Source organism: Heteronotia binoei, chromosome 21, assembly GCF_032191835.1.
Source record: "Heteronotia binoei isolate CCM8104 ecotype False Entrance Well chromosome 21, APGP_CSIRO_Hbin_v1, whole genome shotgun sequence".
Lineage (NCBI taxonomy): Eukaryota > Metazoa > Chordata > Lepidosauria > Squamata > Gekkonidae > Heteronotia > Heteronotia binoei.
Window position 1 is genome coordinate 183,479,848 of NC_083243.1, and position 18,000 is coordinate 183,497,847.

General features: G+C 44.4%; 1 protein-coding gene across 1 annotated transcript in view; it reads right to left on the reverse strand.

Moving 5' to 3' along the window:
* CNTNAP5 (contactin associated protein family member 5) overlaps positions 1 to 18,000 on the reverse strand; it is a 705,383-nt gene that overhangs the window by 240,171 nt on the left and 447,212 nt on the right. Inside the window, exon 12 of the mRNA XM_060261906.1 lies at positions 2,461 to 2,580. Within this exon, the coding sequence (XP_060117889.1) occupies positions 2,461 to 2,580 (120 nt within the window). The remainder of the gene's footprint in view (positions 1 to 2,460; positions 2,581 to 18,000) is intronic.

Below are 18,000 nucleotides of genomic sequence, written 5' to 3' on the forward strand. Positions count from 1 at the left end.
ATCACCCCTCCCCTTTCAATTACAACTGAAACTATGGGAAAGCATTTGATGCAAAAGGTGGCCGAGCTTCCAGTCTGTAGGCTACCAGTTAGCCATCTGTTCTCTAAAGTTATCAGTAGGACACTTTCATAAAGGGTACAGAGTTGCCATTTATTCGCACTGCAGTTTGTAGGTATGATCTTATTTTTTTACTGCACTGATGTATCGGTAGGCGTTATATCGTTTATTGCACCTTTTCTAATTCTGCAATCCACTTTATATCGCCACAAGAAAGGCAAACTGCAATTGCATAAATCAATGCAACGTATGCATTATCAAGAAACACAATGCTATTCCAGAAGAAAGATATTAAGAATAATCTGAAATATTGTTTACTGTGGCCTCAGACGCCTGCTAATTCCAAGGATACCCAATGTATAGCTTCTTTTTATATCTGTTTACATTTTTGTCGCCTATTTTGATTCTCCACATTTTTCTGTTGGTCTAGTACTGTTACTTGCAATATGGACACGTTGCACATTTTTTACATCTTTCACATGGTATTTATAATATACAAAATTAAAATATTTATATTATAACAACATTTATAATTGTTGAAACATTTTACAGCGGGGATCAGTGCAAGGAAACTGCACAAAAATGTACATGTTCAATTTCATAATGGACATAAAGAAACCAGCAAAGGTGCAAAATCTGAAAATCTTTAGCGGCTTGATCACCAAACATCACAGCTCTTCGCCATTAGGCAACAAAGGAATGTTTCTGCTTCCCATTTTTTTTTTAATTATATTCCGCCCATTCCCCCGTGGGGGCTCAGGGCGGAGCACAACATAAATAAAAGCACATTAAAATCATATATTAATAAAATCAATTACAATTATTCCATAAACAAATAGCTCGGCAGAACAATTTTGATGAGATGGTGCAGCTGGACAGGGCAGCGAGATTTCTGTGCCTAACATCCTGATAAAATGATCTTATCTAGGTGGAAGGTATGGGAATAGTTTGCTTCTAGAAGGAGCTCTGTTTTGCATATTGTTTGGTGTTATGCATTATTGCATTTCAATAAGATTTCATCTACGACAATTAGATGCAGGAGAAATCTAATATTTTCCAAAACGTTACATCGATTGGGTTTCCTTGATAACTTAATGAGTCAATTGTACCCCAGGTTTTATGAAAAACGCGCAGCAAGATCAGATGTGCCCCAGTGACTTATGAAACGCACAGGTGAGATCACTTGCCTTTATATATATCTAAGGCTGTGTTGTTTTTGAAACTGGCAGCAGCTTAAGCAGCCACCCTGTCCCTCTCTTACAACTGAGTTGTATCAAAAGAGTGTTTGCAGTGTGCACTGTAACCAGAAGGCACTGCCTATCCTATGGGAGCACCCTAACAAGCAGTGGGGTCCACATTTCCTGACCTGAATCAGAGTAACCTGCCAGAAACAGGCCAAGAGAGAGACTCCATGCTGGAACTAGGAGTTAGCATGTATACAGGGCTCTGGCTAAGGTTGCATGAGCAGGCGTCCTCCTAGCTAATTCCTGTCTCTCTCCCCCCACCCCTACTGGCAACAATGGAATGTGTGAAACAATGGGTTCGCAGGTGAAGTACTTCTTATTCCTTTATCTATGGCTAGCAACTGCTGCCTAATCTCTTCTACCCCCCTACCACACCAAGGCACCTTTTGTGTTATCCTAAGCTAATATGCAAACCTATTGTACAAAAACCCCTTTCCTTCTTGCCTTCCTCCAGAGTATCGAGCAAAATTAGTCTCAAACATTAAATCAGTATGGCTCTTCCTGACAACCATTAAGAGCCACTCTCATCTTTTTGTTTTAAACTGGGAACACCCAGGAAAGCCCATCTATGATCATTAACTAAATGATATTCCAGGAGTGGGTCTCCACCCCTCCAAATACTATATAACCTGAGAGCAAACCACATGTCCCTGTTCAATCTGAGGGCACATAGACAGGTTGTAGCCCCATTACTCTAAGTAATAGGCATCTTAGACATGGCATGATGGCTGTGCACATCCCCATCTTTAATTTCCGCATAGACTTCTGCACATCTGGACAGGTAATACCACCTCTGTAACGATCCCTGAAAGTCTCTATCCCTCACCCCTATTTTTCCTAGCCTCTTAATTGTGCGTGCATTTTGATTGCTTATGTGTGATTGTATTCCAATTTTTTTTTCCTAAGTAAACATGTTAAACTATTTCAAATCTGGAGTCATCTTTCTGTTACTGATATTGATGAGAGAACCCTGCTCCAAAATAGCTCTTCCTAAGTCTATCTCTTGCTAATTCCCCCATCAAAAAGAGGAGACCCCAGCAATTCTGTTAACAGCAGGCATGCGTGCACACCCACCCACACACAAATGGCGATATCAGTTTCATAATGAAAAAATTATTACCCAGTACTAAATATACCTGGGATGATAGAGCATTCCTACCTGTTATGTTGCAGTAGACTAGAAGTGGTGCAAGTGAACCACTTGCATCAGAATCAATGTGAAAGAAACCAGACATCTTCCCTTGGTGCCTGTAGGCTTCACATGATCTTTCATAAATAGCTGAAAGAAAGAAAAACAGGCATTTATAATTAAGAGCCAGTTTGGTGTAGCAGTTAAGTGTGCGGACTCTTATCTGGGAGAACCGGGTTTGATTCCCCACTCCTCCACTTGCACCTGCTGGCATGGCCTTGGGTCAGCCATAGCTCTGGCAGAGGTTGTCCTTGAAAGGGCAGCTGCTGTGAGAGCCCTCTCCAGCCCCACCCACCTCACAGGGTGTCTGTTGTGGGGGAGGAAGGTAATGGAGATTGTGAGCCGCTCTGAGACTCTTCGGAGTGAAGGGCGGGATATAAATCCAATATCTTCATCTACCTCACAGGGTGTCTGTTGTGGGGGGGGGGGAGGTAAAGGAGATTGTGAGCCGCTCTGAGACTCTTCAGAGTGGAGGGTGGGATATAAATCCAATATCTTCATCTACCTCACAGGGTGTCTGTTGTGGAGGGGGGGGAGGTAAAGGAGATTGTGAGCCGCTCTGAGACTCTTCAGAGTGGAGGGCGGGATATAAATCCAGTATCTTCTTCTTCTATATAGCAGAAGTTTTGGAATTAACCACCATGTGATAGGTGCTGAGGGTGGCATTGATGTGGGAAAACAGTAATCTACATTATCAAGTAGTCACAATGACCTTAACACATCCTTACTGCCAACGCATTAATACACATTAACTAGACAGGCTGTAGTAACTATATTGCTCTAAAAAAAAAACCCTGGTTTTATTAAAGTATCAAAAATTGATTTTATTAAAGTATGGAAAATATAACATTAAGAATCATTACCCAAAATTCAATACAATTACAAAGAAATATCATTTGGACAGAAATACAGAATAGCGCGACATCACGGTAATTTTTTTGTAAAGAATCTCCAAAGACTATATCAATATAATATCGATAATCTCTGATGGGAACGCGATATATTCCTAGATAGGGATTATGTACTTTTCTTTCATTAAGTCATGATGTTATCACTGTAGACCTATTTTTTTTTTTTAAATGCATGTGCCAAACCACAATGTTGACTGGATTTGAAAGAGAGGGATTAGGAGGGAAAGCAAGTAAGAAACAAATAAAAACTATTGAGAAGATATAGAATTTTATAATAGGTAAAACAGGGTTCAAATGGCAAGTGCACTGTAAGCTCTTCAGATGGGTTTGGGGAAAATATTTCCACTTTACCAAAGTGAATGATAACGACCTTTTTCTTATACTGCTGTGAAGATGAATGAAATGAGGATTTTAAGTACTTTCACAGAGCCAGTTTGGTGTAGTGGTTAAGTGTGCGGACTCTTATCTGGGAGAACCGGGTTTGATTCCCCACTCCTCCACTTGCACCTGCTGGAATGGCCTTGGGTCAGCCATAGCCCTGGCAGAGGTTGTCCTTGAAAGGGCAGCTGCTGTGAGAGCCCTCTCAACCCCACCCACCTCACAGGGTGTCTGTTGTGGGGGAGGAAGGGAAAGGAGATTATGAGCCTCTCTGAGACTCTTCGGAGTGGAGGGCGGGATATAAATCCAATATCTTCTTCATCTTCATCTAAAGCATGATATAAAAGTCTGAAAATAAGTTATTTTGCCTCAATGAATGGATTCCATAAATTACACACCTCCCATTCCTCTTTGGGAAGATGCAATCAGTTGCCACCATTATTCATTCATTCATTCGAGTTATTAGCCGTAAACGTTTGCTGGCTCCCTCTGTAAAGACCCCACCCCCTCCTCTAGCTGAGACTCCCTTGGTTAGCAGGCTCCTCATCTTATTTTGAACATAGTTGTTTTCAGAGGCACCCCCTTTTACAGCCTAAGTGCCAAGAGCGGGGAATCAAACCCGGTTCTCCCAGATAAGAGTCCACACACTTAACCACTACACCAAACTAGCTCTCTGTATGTTGGTCCCAGGTCGCGTAAGGCTTAGGTCCTCATCTTATTTTGAACATAGTTGTTTTCAGAGGCACCCCCTTTTACAGTCTAAGTGCCAAGGAAACCTGAAACTAGGCAGTCTCATAACGGCACCTGGGTTCTGCCATGACACTGGAAATTCTCAGGGACAGGAGACGAAAAATGTGCTGACAGCACACACTGATTAAGTGCAATCTCCCCCAGTTTAGGGTTCTCAATAACAATAAGACTTCACTTAATTCTCAATAACAAGAGACTTTTCAACACTGGAATACCCTGGCATACCCAAGAGGTATCTGCCCAGCCCAAGGAAGTTGCTATTATATTAGCCAATGCCCAATGCCTCTTTTTTCTTTTTTTTACTCAATCAAGAAGAGCATTCAAGTTTATTTATTTATTTTAGTATATTTCTATTTCACCCATTCCCCGTAGGGCTCAGGGCAGAGTACAACATATGATAAAACAATAACATACAATAAAAACATTTTATAAACAGACAACTGAACAGCACTCAGAAAACCAACCATCATCACATATTGCCCAGCCTGGCCATCTCACATCATGATATCCCATAGAGATGGCAGATTTTATTCTGTTTTATAGCACAGGTGACAGTGCCAATAGTGGAGGCCAACCAGATCAAGAATAGACGCCAGCAGCCTCAACTAAAAACCTGGTGGAACAGCTCCGTTTTACAGGCCCTATGGAAGGCTAATAAGCCAGGTAGGGCCCAGATCTCTGTAGGGAGCTGATTCCACCAGGTTGGGGCCAGGACTGAAAAAGCCCTGGCCCTAGTTGAAGCAAGGCGGGCATCTCTTGGGCCGGGAACAGCCAACAGATGTTGGGAGGCCGAACGTAATGACCTCCCTGGCATATATGGAAGGAGACAGTCCCACAGGTAGAAGAAGAAGAATTGCAGATTTATACCCCGCCCTTCTCTCTGAATCAGAGACTCAGAGTGGCTTACAATCTTCTATATCTTCTCCCCCCACAACAGATACCCTGTGAGTTGGTTGAGGCTGAGAGGACTCTCACAGCAGTTACCCTTTCAAGGACAACCTCTGTTGGAGTTATGGCTGACCCAAGGCCATTCCAGAAGGTGCAAGTGGAAGAGTGGGGAATCAAACCTGGTTCTTCCAGATAAGAGTCCACACACTTAACCACTACACCAAACTGGCTCTCTGTATGTTGGTCCCAGGTCGCATAAGGCTTTAAACATTAAAACTAAAACCTTGAAGCAGATCCGTTACTCAATGAGCAACCAGTGCAGACTGCGGAGCGCCAGCCGAATGCCCAGCTGTAAAGGTGGTGCAGTCAGCAGGCGAGCCACCGCATTCTGCACCTGCTGCAATTTTCGGATCAGTTTCAAGGGTAAGCCAGCATAGACCAAGTTATAGCAGTCTAGTCTGGAAGTGACCATTGCATGGATCACTGTAGCCAGGTCCTGGGGGGATAGATATGGTGCTAGCTGCCTGATCTGTCAAAGATAACAAAAGGCAGACCTGGCAACCATCATGATCTGGGCCTCCATGGAAAGGGAGGCATCCAAGGTCACTCCCAAGCGCTTCACCTGTTGGGCTGGCACCAATGTGGCACCGTCCAAAGCAGAGAGCTCGATGCCCATACCCACCCCACCCCGACTCAGGTACAGGACCTCCATCTTAGCTGGATTCAGCTTCAGTCGGCTTTGTTGTAACCACCAGTCATGGCTCTCAATGCCTCGAACAACTGGTCAGGGGCGGCAACTGGCCAGCCACTCATCAACAGGTAGAGCTGGGTGTCATCAGCGTACTGGTGGCAATCCAGCCCAAAACTTCGGGCAATCTGGGCAAGGGGGCGCATATAAATGTTAAATAATATTGGCAAGAGAATGACTCCCTGCGGCATTCCGCATATAAGTGGATGTCGCAAGGAAGTCTGCTTGCCAAGCACCACCCTTTGTCCCCGTCCCAGGAGAAAGGAGGAAAACTATTGTAAGGCCAACCCCCGAACTCTGGCGACAGCGAGGCGGTGGGTCATAAGGTCATAACTGACCATGTCAAATGCTGCTGACAGATCGAGAAGTATCAGCAGCGCTGACCCGCCTTGATCCAGGTGTCAGGTCATCTGTGAGAGTGACTAGGACAGTCTCCATCCCATGGCCCGGGAGAAAGTTGGACTGGAATAGGTCCAAGGTGGATGTCTCATCCAGGAAAAGCTGTAACTGCTCCACCACCGCTTTCTCAATTACCTCACCCAGAAGGTAATTAATTTCTGCTCCATCCTGATTCAGGTGCTATATTGATTCACCTTCATTTTTGTGACAACGCAGACCTGGCTCACTTCAATGTTATTAAACTATGTTAATCATGTTGCTCCCCCCAGGCTCTTGTGTCCATGCAGATTTGGCTCACAATAAACCAATCAAGGTATTTTCTCCACTTTTTCTCACCAAAGCTTGAACACAGTTAAGTTTAAACCAGCCTGTGAAATTCAAACCTCATATCTTGGACCAATTATTTTCCTGGAAAAGTGGATTCCCTATGGGGCCCTTCCCCATGAAAACAGCATTCCAACTCAAGAAGAAGAAGATATTGGATTTATATCCCGCCCTCCACTCCGAAGAGTCTCAGAGCGGCTCACAATCTCCTTTACCTTCCTCCCTTACAACAGACACCCTATGAGCTGGGTGGGGCTGGAGAGGGCTCTCACAGCAGCTGCCCTTTCAAGGACAACCTCTGCCAGAGCTGTGGCTGACCCAAGGCCATGCTAGCAGGTGCAAGTGGAGGAGTGGGGAATCAAACCCGGTTCTCCCAGATAAGAGTCCGCACACTTCACCACTACACCAAACTGGCTCAGTGGATGATATGCCAGGTTTCCCACCACACAGACTTCCCTCTAGACTTCAAGCCCAGGATTTCAGTTTGTATGTCCCTTCCCTAAAACTACTCAATTTCTTCCCTTTTGCTTTTTATCAAGCGCACCCTCTTCTGGTGTATGGCTATGTGTGTCTCTGTGTGTGAGAGAGTGTATGTATGTGTGTGATCACTTGGGCATTAGTTCTCAGGTGCTCAGTGTAGGTTCTTTTCATTTTTACTTTTTTATTTTGTAGGCATTAAAGTTATTTGTTTGTGTTTACAATCATTCTCTCATTCACTTTTTTCATTATTTTATTTTGGGGTTCTCCTAATGAGATCCACCCTGGTATCCACAGAGCAAGGTCCTACTTTATTCCTTTCTGGAACCCTTTTAAAGCCAATCCCCCCACCTTTGGGTCCAGTTTGGGTAATATTTGCCCCTTAATTGAATGCAAAAAAGGTCTCCTCCACACACAACCAACTACTCACCAGTGGAAGCCTTTGAATGAATGTGGGCGGACTTGAGAAGAAGCATGGGCAGACCCCAAACCCAGACAGTTCTACTCCAGAAGTTACCAGCTGATTCTCAGGTAAATTCTACTCTAGCCCAGTTGGCAGAGAGGTGGCCAGGTGGCCCAAAACGAATTTGCCATGGCCAAATTATTACCTCTGAAGACTGTAGTTGTGAGTAGCCTTGAGCCCAGGTGTAATTGGGTGGAGGAGGCAGCCCACTCCAATTGTTGATCATTGACAGAGTGGTGTTTCGGACCTTCAAACAGCATTCAGAGGAGTGGACAAGGAGTTATGATATCCTGGTCTGACCCGGTAAGGGCAGCTGCTTTGACTGACTATGGCCAACTGAGGATGAGCCCAGATGCTGACAGATGGTCCTGGCTAGCAACAAGCATCTTTGGATTGAGCCCTAGGAGCCCTAGGTGTCCTTGAGCAATCCAGGTGACCCTAGGTAAAATGAGGGGTGCTGAGCTGTGTGGGTTCAGCCCCAGGTCCCTGGCTCTTTCCTGCAGTTTCCCTTTAAGATGGCCATTTCACCATTGTTTGCCACCATTGCATTGAGTCTCCACTGTTCAGAAGATTTTCAACTTATTTGCAGGATGCTGGTGATACAGCCCTCTGCTGATGGCTTTTGAAACTGTGGTCAAAGACCATTCTCTGTGAGGGGATTCCCCTGACATTATTGATTATAGTTGAGAGTTGCTATCTGTAAACATCTAGCTGTGTTAAACTGTTCTTGCTCACTGTGGGTTACAATGTTTTTAGTATTAGATTCACTTAAGTAGAATTGTTGAGGTTTTAGTCCTACCCATTACAAATCAGTTAGGAGAAGTTGGCGTCAAGCCCCAATATTCCCAATAATGAAGTCCTTTGTTATTTTCAAATTAAATTGTTTATTCAGGAATTCAAAGGTGCTCCACTTAACAGAGTCAGTGGAATTACTGAGATACAAAAGGTTACATGCTTGCTATATAGAGTATCATAAAACATTACTAAAGGCGTTTCATTTGAATCTTGGGTTCAGAGGTTAAAGCAACAATTATCTTTCCTACTACAAAAGCATTCTCACACTGTACTGTGAGAAGATAAGCGAGCCTGTGAATTTGGGGAGTACATCCTTGATACACAGCAGGCCTTTTCAGTATCATAAACATTCTGGTGCCAGATGGTAGTGCCTACGTGTCTCCTAAATTGTAAATAATGGAGACTGGTCAGGGCTGTGGGCCTGCTATGGTTAGCCAAAGTAACGGGGATTGACAGTTAGTTTCTTTCTTGCTTCAGAGAGTGGGAACGGGAAGTGAGATGGAAGGTCTGGGTATTTATGTTGAGGGTTTCTCTGCCTGCTAGATTTAATTAGTTGTTCAAAATTAAGGATTGGATTGGGGATTATATTGCCTTGTGGTGATGTTGTTAATGTTGGGTAGGGTAATCCTTGACTATATAAGATCTGTAGCAATTAAATGTGCCCCCTGTTTTATTGTTGAATGATTAGTGGACCCCATTCTGGGTCAATACATCTGGTAGGGGAGGCCATGGTAGAGTCAGGGATACCAATAATAGAGGGGCAGGAGAGGTATGACAGTGGGACAAGATTGAAAATAGGAAGGAGACAGAGATACAGGAACATTCAATCCCCTTCCAACCTGCATCCTATCCCAAGAGATTCTGATGGTGGTAATAGGAAAATATACCCTTCTTTGACACTGTTGTTGTGTAATGCCAGGTCTATTACAACAAGACCTCTGATCGGTGAGACTATCTGGTGGAGCAGCAGGTAGATCTGGCATGTGTGACTGAGACCTGAGTGAGGGATGGCAAGATTAATCTAGCTCTCCCCCCACCCCCCCGCCGCCTGTTTCTTGGTCCTTCATTAGTGTCAGATTTACGGGAGGGGTGTGAAAGCACTGATTATCTGAGAGTCTCTTTCATCGCTGACATTGAATGTGTTGGCCTAGTTTGGGAAGCTGAGGAGAATTTCATGATCTAGTTGGTGTACCAACTGCCTAACATACCAGCAGATACTCTGCCGGGCTTGTTGGAGGCTGTATCAAACTGGGCACTGGAGCACCCCAGATTATTAGTTCTTGGGGACTTCAATGTCCATGCTGATGATGCATCTTTCTTTCATGCCAGGGACCTGGTGTCGTCCATTGTGGCACTGGGACTTTCCCAATTTATATCAGTTCCTACACACCAAGTGGGTCACACACTGGGACCTATTTTTAGTGTGGGGATAAATGTGGATCTGGTAACGACTAATGCGGTTCCATGGTCAGACCACTTCAACTCGAAAGCCCAGCGGAGAACTCCAAACCCTCCCTGTTTAGGCAGTGAATGGATTTCTGCTTGCCTGCAGAGATTGATGGGACCCAGATGGGTTCCAGAATGCTCTGCAGAATCCAATGCCCGCTTGAATTTGTTGGATTAACTGGTGGAAGACTGAAACAGATGACTCTCTGAAGCCATTGACAAAATTATTCCACAGTGCCCTCTTTACTCTCATGCCAAACTAGCTCCCTGGTATACCCCAGAGCTACAGAGGATGAAGAAAGAGCTGAGATGACTAGAATGAGGGCAGTGGCTGACAAGCTGTGATAACTTCTTATAGGATGTTTATGAAGGCCTATGAGATGGCAGTGAAGACCAGTAAGAAGAATTTCTAAGCAGCTTCCACGGCATCTTCAAGCTCTTGCCTGGCCCAATTGTTTCAAACTATACAGTCACTAACTATTTTGCCTCAAGGCAAGCAAAATGATATGAAATTGGCTATTGGATGTGAGGCATTTGCAGGCTATTTTGCAGACAAAGTCTCGTTGCTCTAACAAGACCTTCCAACCCCAGTTGATACAGTAAGGGAACTAGAAACCCCTTGATAATCTTTAGGCCTGATTTTGGACCAATTCAGCTGGCTCTTCCAGGAGGAAGTTGACAAGATCCCGGCAGCTGTAAATCCTACCACTTGCCCCTTGGATCTATGCCTGCCTTGGCTGGTCAAGGCCTGCAGAGGCAGTGTTTGGGGCCCCGGGTAGATATCATCAACTTATCCCTGTCTTCAGTGCGGCTGAAGGAGGCAGTAGAATGTCTTCTGTTTAAAAAGCCATTATTGGACCTTATGGAACTTGTCATCTACTGTCCAGTTTTGAATCTTCTGTTTCTGGTAAGGTGGTTAAGAGAGCCAGTGAATGAACAGCTCTAGATTTTCTTGGATGAGGCTTCCACCCTGGACCCATTCCAATCTGGTTTCCACCCTGGCCATGGGATGGAGACTGCATTGGTCACCCTCACTGTGAAAAAAAGACCCCTAATTTCAGAACATTGTAGTCACCCATTTGGTTGCCAGGGTGCCTGGAGACTCAACTCACACACATCTGCCAGGAAAAACGTGGGTTTTGTCTACCAGACTGTAAGGGACTTATGTGAGTACTAACAGCCACAACGTTGCAACAGCACTCCATGTCTCTGGAAGAGTGCTAACCAGAAGAACAGATGGGTTTTCCAGCCGCCCCGTGCGATCACCGTCTCGGCCATTGCAGCGGAAGAAGTTGCGCTGCCAGGAACTGTCCAGGCAAGCGGTTTCCAGCCTTGACCATAGAATCCATATGGGAAGGCTAACATCACCAGCAGCTATCTTCCTGCAGTGCCAGACTCCATTACAGCGAAGCAGCAGACTCACGTACTCAACAGATGTCACCTATGTATAAGGCAATCAAGCTTATCTTAGGTGTGGATCCTGTCAGACTGCCTAAGCCTTTGTTCAAGGGAACCCAAGACAAAGGATGGTGCCAGTAGAGGAATGAAGAAGAGGAAGAACATCTTCACCCAGAGCCAAGTTTCTTTGTATAGATCAAGTGTTACCTTAGGTAGCAATTTGGCCATCTATTGTCACCTCTTAGATAGGTTTTGATAGCCTTTAATCACCTCCACCCCAATAATTTATCCCATTCTTTCCCTTAATGGTCATCCTGGAGCCTCCCCCTTTGGCCCATTGTTACCTGGAAGTCCAATCAGGTAACCAGGGCCAGGTCTGCTCATTGGCCAGGTATGGGCATCCAATCAGGTGCCCCCAATAAACTGGCTATTGGCTACTTCATAAGTCCAGCCCTTATGGTCATTGCGGAGCCTCCTCTTTTTCTGAGGTCATGTACCAGCTGACCACCTCTCATCCGCCCATGTACCTCCCATCCCTTAAGGGCTCAAGGTAGTCCTTATAACCTGTGACCCAGCTCCCCACAAGTGTGCATCTAGCAGTACCCCATTCCTGCTGTTTAGATACATCCTCGATTCCTGATCAGTTGAGGGTCCCTTCCCCCTAGTCCTCGTTTGTCGCCATTGGAGCCTTCCTTGAAGACTACGATCGGTAATTATTACCCTGTTTGTCCATCCTTATGTTACCTCTATACATTTCTCTCTATTTTTATTAGGACTGTATGTGTGTTGTATGCATTCATTACCTTGTATGTGTGTTCTATATTTTTCTGTAATAAATTCATGATTGTTTTATTTAATTAGTGTCCTTGGTAAATTTAGCAATAATTTCTGGAAGTGGAATCCTGTATGCATAGATTCTAGATCCTTTTTAAGCCAAAGGTGCCCACCTGTCTATCATCTATCAACATGATAGAGGTTTACAAGATAATGCATGGGATGGAGAAAGTAGAGAAAGAGGTACTTTTCTCCCTTTCTCACAATACAAGAACTCGTGGGCATTCGATGAAATTGCTGAGCAGACAGGTTAAAACGGATAAATGGAAGTACTTCTTCACCCAAAGGGTGATTAACATGTGGAATTCACTGCCACAGGAGGTGGTGGCGGCCACAAGTACAGCCACCTTCAAGAGGGGTTTAGATAAAAATATGGAGCACAGGTCCATCAGTGGCTATTAGCCACAGTGTGTGTGTATATATAAATTTTTTTGCCACTGTGTCACAGAGTGTTGGACTGGATGGGCCATTGGCCTGATCCAACATGGCTTCTCTTATGTTCTTATGTCAATTCCCCAACCTCTTTTGAGGGCATTTTGGCTTACATCACAGGCACCTGGATTGAGGTGGGTTGGTGCTGATGTTGCTCTTGGAATCAACAGCTGTGTTCAACATGGTTGACTATGACCTTTTGACCCACCACCTCACTGACATAGGAATAATGGGGACTGCTTTACAATGGCTCTCCTCCTCCCTCTATAGTCAGGGACAGAGGGTGGTGCTCAGGGAGGGGATGTCTCTCTCATACCCATTGGAATGTGGAGTGCCACAGAGGGTGATCCTCTCTCTGATGTTTTTCAACACCTATATGCATCCCCTCGCCCAGTTGGTCTGGGGGATTGGACTAGGCTGCCATCAGTATACTTATAACACCCAGCTTTATCTGCTGATAGATAGCCAGACAAACTCTGCCCCCAGATATTCTGGACAAGGCATTAGGGGCTGTGGCTGCATGGGTACAGCAGAGCTGTCTGAGATTAAATCCAATGTAGACAGAGGTCTTGCATCTGATTGTGGGGGTTTGGAATTGGGAATCCAGCTCCCAACACTTGGTGGGGCACTGCTGACCCCAGTGCTGAGGGTGAGGAGCTTCATTTTCAATGGGTGCTTCATTTTCAATGGAGGCCCTGGTCACCACTGTTGCCAGGTTGGCCTTTTATCATTTTTCATCAGTGGCTATTAGCCACAAGGCATAGGTGGAACTCTGTGTCTGGGACAAGTGATGCTCTGTATTCTTGGTATTTTTTTTGGGGGGGGGGGACAGTGGGAATGTTTCTAATGTCCTGGCCCCACAGGTGGATCTCCTGATGGCACCTGCTTTTTTTGCCAATGTGTGGCGAAGTGTCACTGGATGAGGCCAGTGGATGAGTCACTGGCCTGATCCAGCATGGCTTCTCTTATGTTCTTATCTTTCATCTATCATCTGGTACCCTGTATCACCTCTGGGACTTAGCTACAGTGATCCACGCAATGGTCACTTCCAGGCTAGATTACTGTAACTTGGTCTATGAGGAACTGCCCTTGAACCTGACCCAGAAACTGCAGTTAGTACAGAATGCGGTGGTGCACGGGCTGATGGAGATGTCTATGTGGGTGTGCATTCAGCCAGTGCTTTGCCAATTGTACCAGATCCAGTTCAAGGTTTTGGTATTGGCTTTTAAAGCCTTATATGGCCTGGGACCAGCATACCTATGGGACTTCTCTTCCCATATACCCTGGAGAGCCTTGCGTTGTGCTCTGCTGGTCAACATCTACTGGTAGTTCCTGTCCCCAAAAATGTCCACTTAGCCTCAAGCAGGGCCAGGGCTTTTTATGCCCTGGCTCTGGCCTGATGGAACATGCTGCCAAGTGAAATCAGGGCCTTGGGGGACTTGTTACAGTTCCACAGGGTCTGTAAAGTGGAGCTGTTCCACCAGGCCTTTGGTTGAGGTGGTGGGCGTTCCGTCCATCTCAGCCTCCCCTGCCCACAAAATTACATTACAGCCGGGCTTTTTTGAGCAGAAACACAGTTCCGGCTGGCTTGGTACCAGGGGTGTGGCCTAATATGCAAATGAGTTCCTGCTTCAGAAAAGCCCTGCATTACAGGATTACCTCACATAATATATATCATTGGACTAATCCTAGAGGAGGCTTTAAGGACTACCCTGGAGTTTTATCTTGTTTACTGCCATCTTGCTTTATTGCTTAATTGTTTTTAAAGTTGGTTCTGTATGATATGTTATTGTTAATAGAGCCAGTTTGTTAATATGTTATATGTTATAATAATTATGTTAATATGTTATATGTTATATAATAGAGCCAGTTTGGTGTAGTGGTTAAGTGTGCGGACTCTTATCTGGGAGAACCGGGTTTGATTCCCCACTCCTCCACTTGCACCTGCTAGCATGGCCTTGGGTCAGCCATAGCTCTGGCAGAGGTTGTCCTTGAAAGGGCAGCTGCTGTGAGAGCCCTCTCCAGCCCCACCCACCTCACAGGGTGTCTGTTGTGGGGAAGGAAGGTAAAGGAGATTGTGAGCAGCTCTGAGACTCTTTGGAGTGGAGGGCGGGATATAAATCCAATATCTTCTTCTTATTATTATTAGTTATTTATACCTTAATTGCTGTGAACACCTTGAGCCCATCTTGGGGATAGGGTGGGATATAAACCTACTAAAATAAATACATAAATACATTTTCCCCTCCATAAGTGGCAGAAATATTTGCAAAAGGCTTCGTAAGAATATAACCAAATCACAAATTTGCCCTTTGTACTAATAGCCTTATTTGTGCTAACGACAGTATAAAACCACATAATCAGGCATCATCATTAGCTGTTCCAACGTCAGTTCTATACTTTATTCTGTACACATTTAGTCTAGTATAAATGGAATACCATGTAGAAATGTTGTGCTAACTTTCCAAATGGGTGTGCATGTACACACAAAACAGAACACACACACATTTCTATTCTGCATAGGCAATTCAGAATGGAAGAGAATATTCCAAGGAAAATTACTATTTGGAAATTAAATACATGCTAAGTATGTCTCAAATAAACATGTAAATGCACAATGTGTATGCGTGTGGATGATTTGTTGTGGATCATGGGAAGGATGCAGAATGCAATATTTCGCTCTGCAAACCTATGCAATGGATTGAGCAATGGTCATTCAGTTCTTACTGAGAGAGACATACATCAGGGATCATTTACAAATCCCATTAATGTTGCTTGTGGCGTCAAATTTTTTTTTTTATGTTTCCCCATGCCCATCAAAACCACACCATTAATACACTAGCTGCTTTATAAAGGGCTGTGATCAAAAAGAGTTTTGATTTGTACAGCAATTTCAGGTGGAAGAATAAGATGTTTTTATACACTAATCTTCAGCTTTTACTCCAGTAACATGTTTTGGCAGAAGAGAAACCCCTTGAGGCCAGCTATACTACTTTTCTTAACAGCTTTTCTCCTCTATAACTGCGCCTTTTCATTTGTTTTTGTAGGCTGTTGTCACACTTCACCCCCCCCCCCCTATTTTCTTTGTTGGTGTTTCTGATTGGTTTGTTTCTTTAATGATATTTTAACACCATTTTATACCATTTATATACAACTGAAGTAAAAATAGGTACCTACTTCTAATAGGGGCTCATAGCTCACCACTCCATTCAGAATAGCTTGAAGCCGTCTTCTACTCTGAGGAGCCTTCCGCAGAGAGAAGCAGCTCTTTCACTAGAAGAAGGCTTCATTTCACTGGAAAGAGGCTTCAAACTGAGCAGAGCGGTAGGGTACAAGCTATTGCCAAATAAGTTAATCAGTTTTGTAATGAATGCTCCTGTTTTGCTCTAATAAATGACCTAGCAGGTTAATACATAAAAACTGGAGTTACACTGAGAGTTACACTGGAGTTACTATTGTGTTGTAATAGGTGATTTTAACTACCCGCAGATTGATTGGGTCAATATGTGTTCTGGTCGAGAGAAAGAGATTGAGTTTCTTGATGCTCTCAATGACTGTGCTATGGAGCAGATGGTCTCAGAACCTACCAGGGGTGGGGCGATCCTGGATTTGGTCCTAAGTAATGCCCAAGACTTGGTGAGAGATGTAAAAGTGATTGCGCCGCTTGGGAGCAGTGACCATAATGTTATTGATTTCACCGTTTGTATAAATAGGGAGTTGTCCAAAAAGACCACCACAACCACGTTTAACTTTAAAAGGGGTAAATACACTGAGATGAGGAGGCATGTGAGGAAGAAACTGAAAGGAAAGGTACATACGATCAAAACCCTTGGGGAAGCTTGGACGCTATTTAAAACTATAATCCTAGAAGCTCAGATAAAATACATACCACAAGTTAGGAAAGGCACAAACAGGCATAAGAAAAGGCCTGCGTGGTTAACAAACAAAGTAATGGAAGCTGTAAAAGGTAAGAAGGACTCCTTTAAGCGGTGGAAAACCAGTCCAAATGAGATTAGTAAAAGGGAACACAGGCTGTGGCAAATCAAATGCAAGACTGTGATCAGGCAGGCAAAAAGGGACTATGAGGAGCATATTGCAAAAAACATAAAGACCAACAATAAAACTTTCTTCAAATATATTAGAAGTAGGAAACCAGCCAGGGAGGCAGTGGGGCCCTTGGATGACCATGGGGTAAAAGGATTACTGAAGGAGGATAGGGAAATGGCTGAGAAGCTAAATGAATTTTTTGCCTCCGTCTTCACTGTAGAAGACGAGAACTTTTTGCCCGCCCCAGAACCACTAATTTTGGAAGGGGTGTTGAAAGACCTGAGTCAGATTGAGGTGACAAATGAGGAGGTCCTACAACTGATAGACAAATTAAAAAATAATAAGTCACCGGGTCCGGATGGCATACATCCGAGAGTTCTGAAGGAACTCAAAGTTGAACTTGTGGATCTTCTAACAAAAATCTGTAATCTTTCATTGAAATATGCCTCCGTTCCTGAGGACTGGAAGGTAGCAAATGTCACCCCCATCTTTAAAAAAGGTTCCAGAGGAGATCCGGGAAATTACAGGCCAGTCAGTCTGACTTCAATACCGGGAAAGTTGGTAGAAACCATTATCAAGGACAGAATGAGTAGGCACATTGATGAACATGGGTTATTGAGGAAGACTCAGCATGGGTTCTGCAAGGGAAGATCTTGCCTCACTAACCTGTTGCATTTCTTTGAGGGGGTGAACAAACATGTGGACAAAGGAGACCCGATAGATGTTGTTTACCTTGACTTCCAGAAAGCTTTTGATAAAGTTCCTCATCAAAGGCTCCTTAGAAAGCTTGAGAATCATGGAGTAAAAGGACAGGTCCTCTTGTGGATCAAAAACTGGCTGAGTAATAGGAAGCAGAGAGTGAGTATAAATGGGCAGTCTTCGCAGTGGAGGACGGTAAGCAGTGGGGTGCCACAGGGCTCGGTACTGGGTCCCATGCTCTTTAACTTGTTCATAAATGATTTAGAGTTGGGAGTGAGCAGTGAAGTGGCCAAGTTTGCAGATGACACTAAATTGTTCAGGGTGGTGAGAACCAGAGAGGATTGTGAGGAACTCCAAAGGGATCTGTTGAGGCTGGGTGAGTGGGCGTCAACGTGGCAGATGCGGTTCAATGTGGCCAAGTGCAAAGTAATGCACATTGGGGCCAAGAATCCCAGCTACAAATACAAGTTGATGGGGTGTGAACTGGCAGAGACTGATCAAGAGAGAGATCTTGGGGTCAT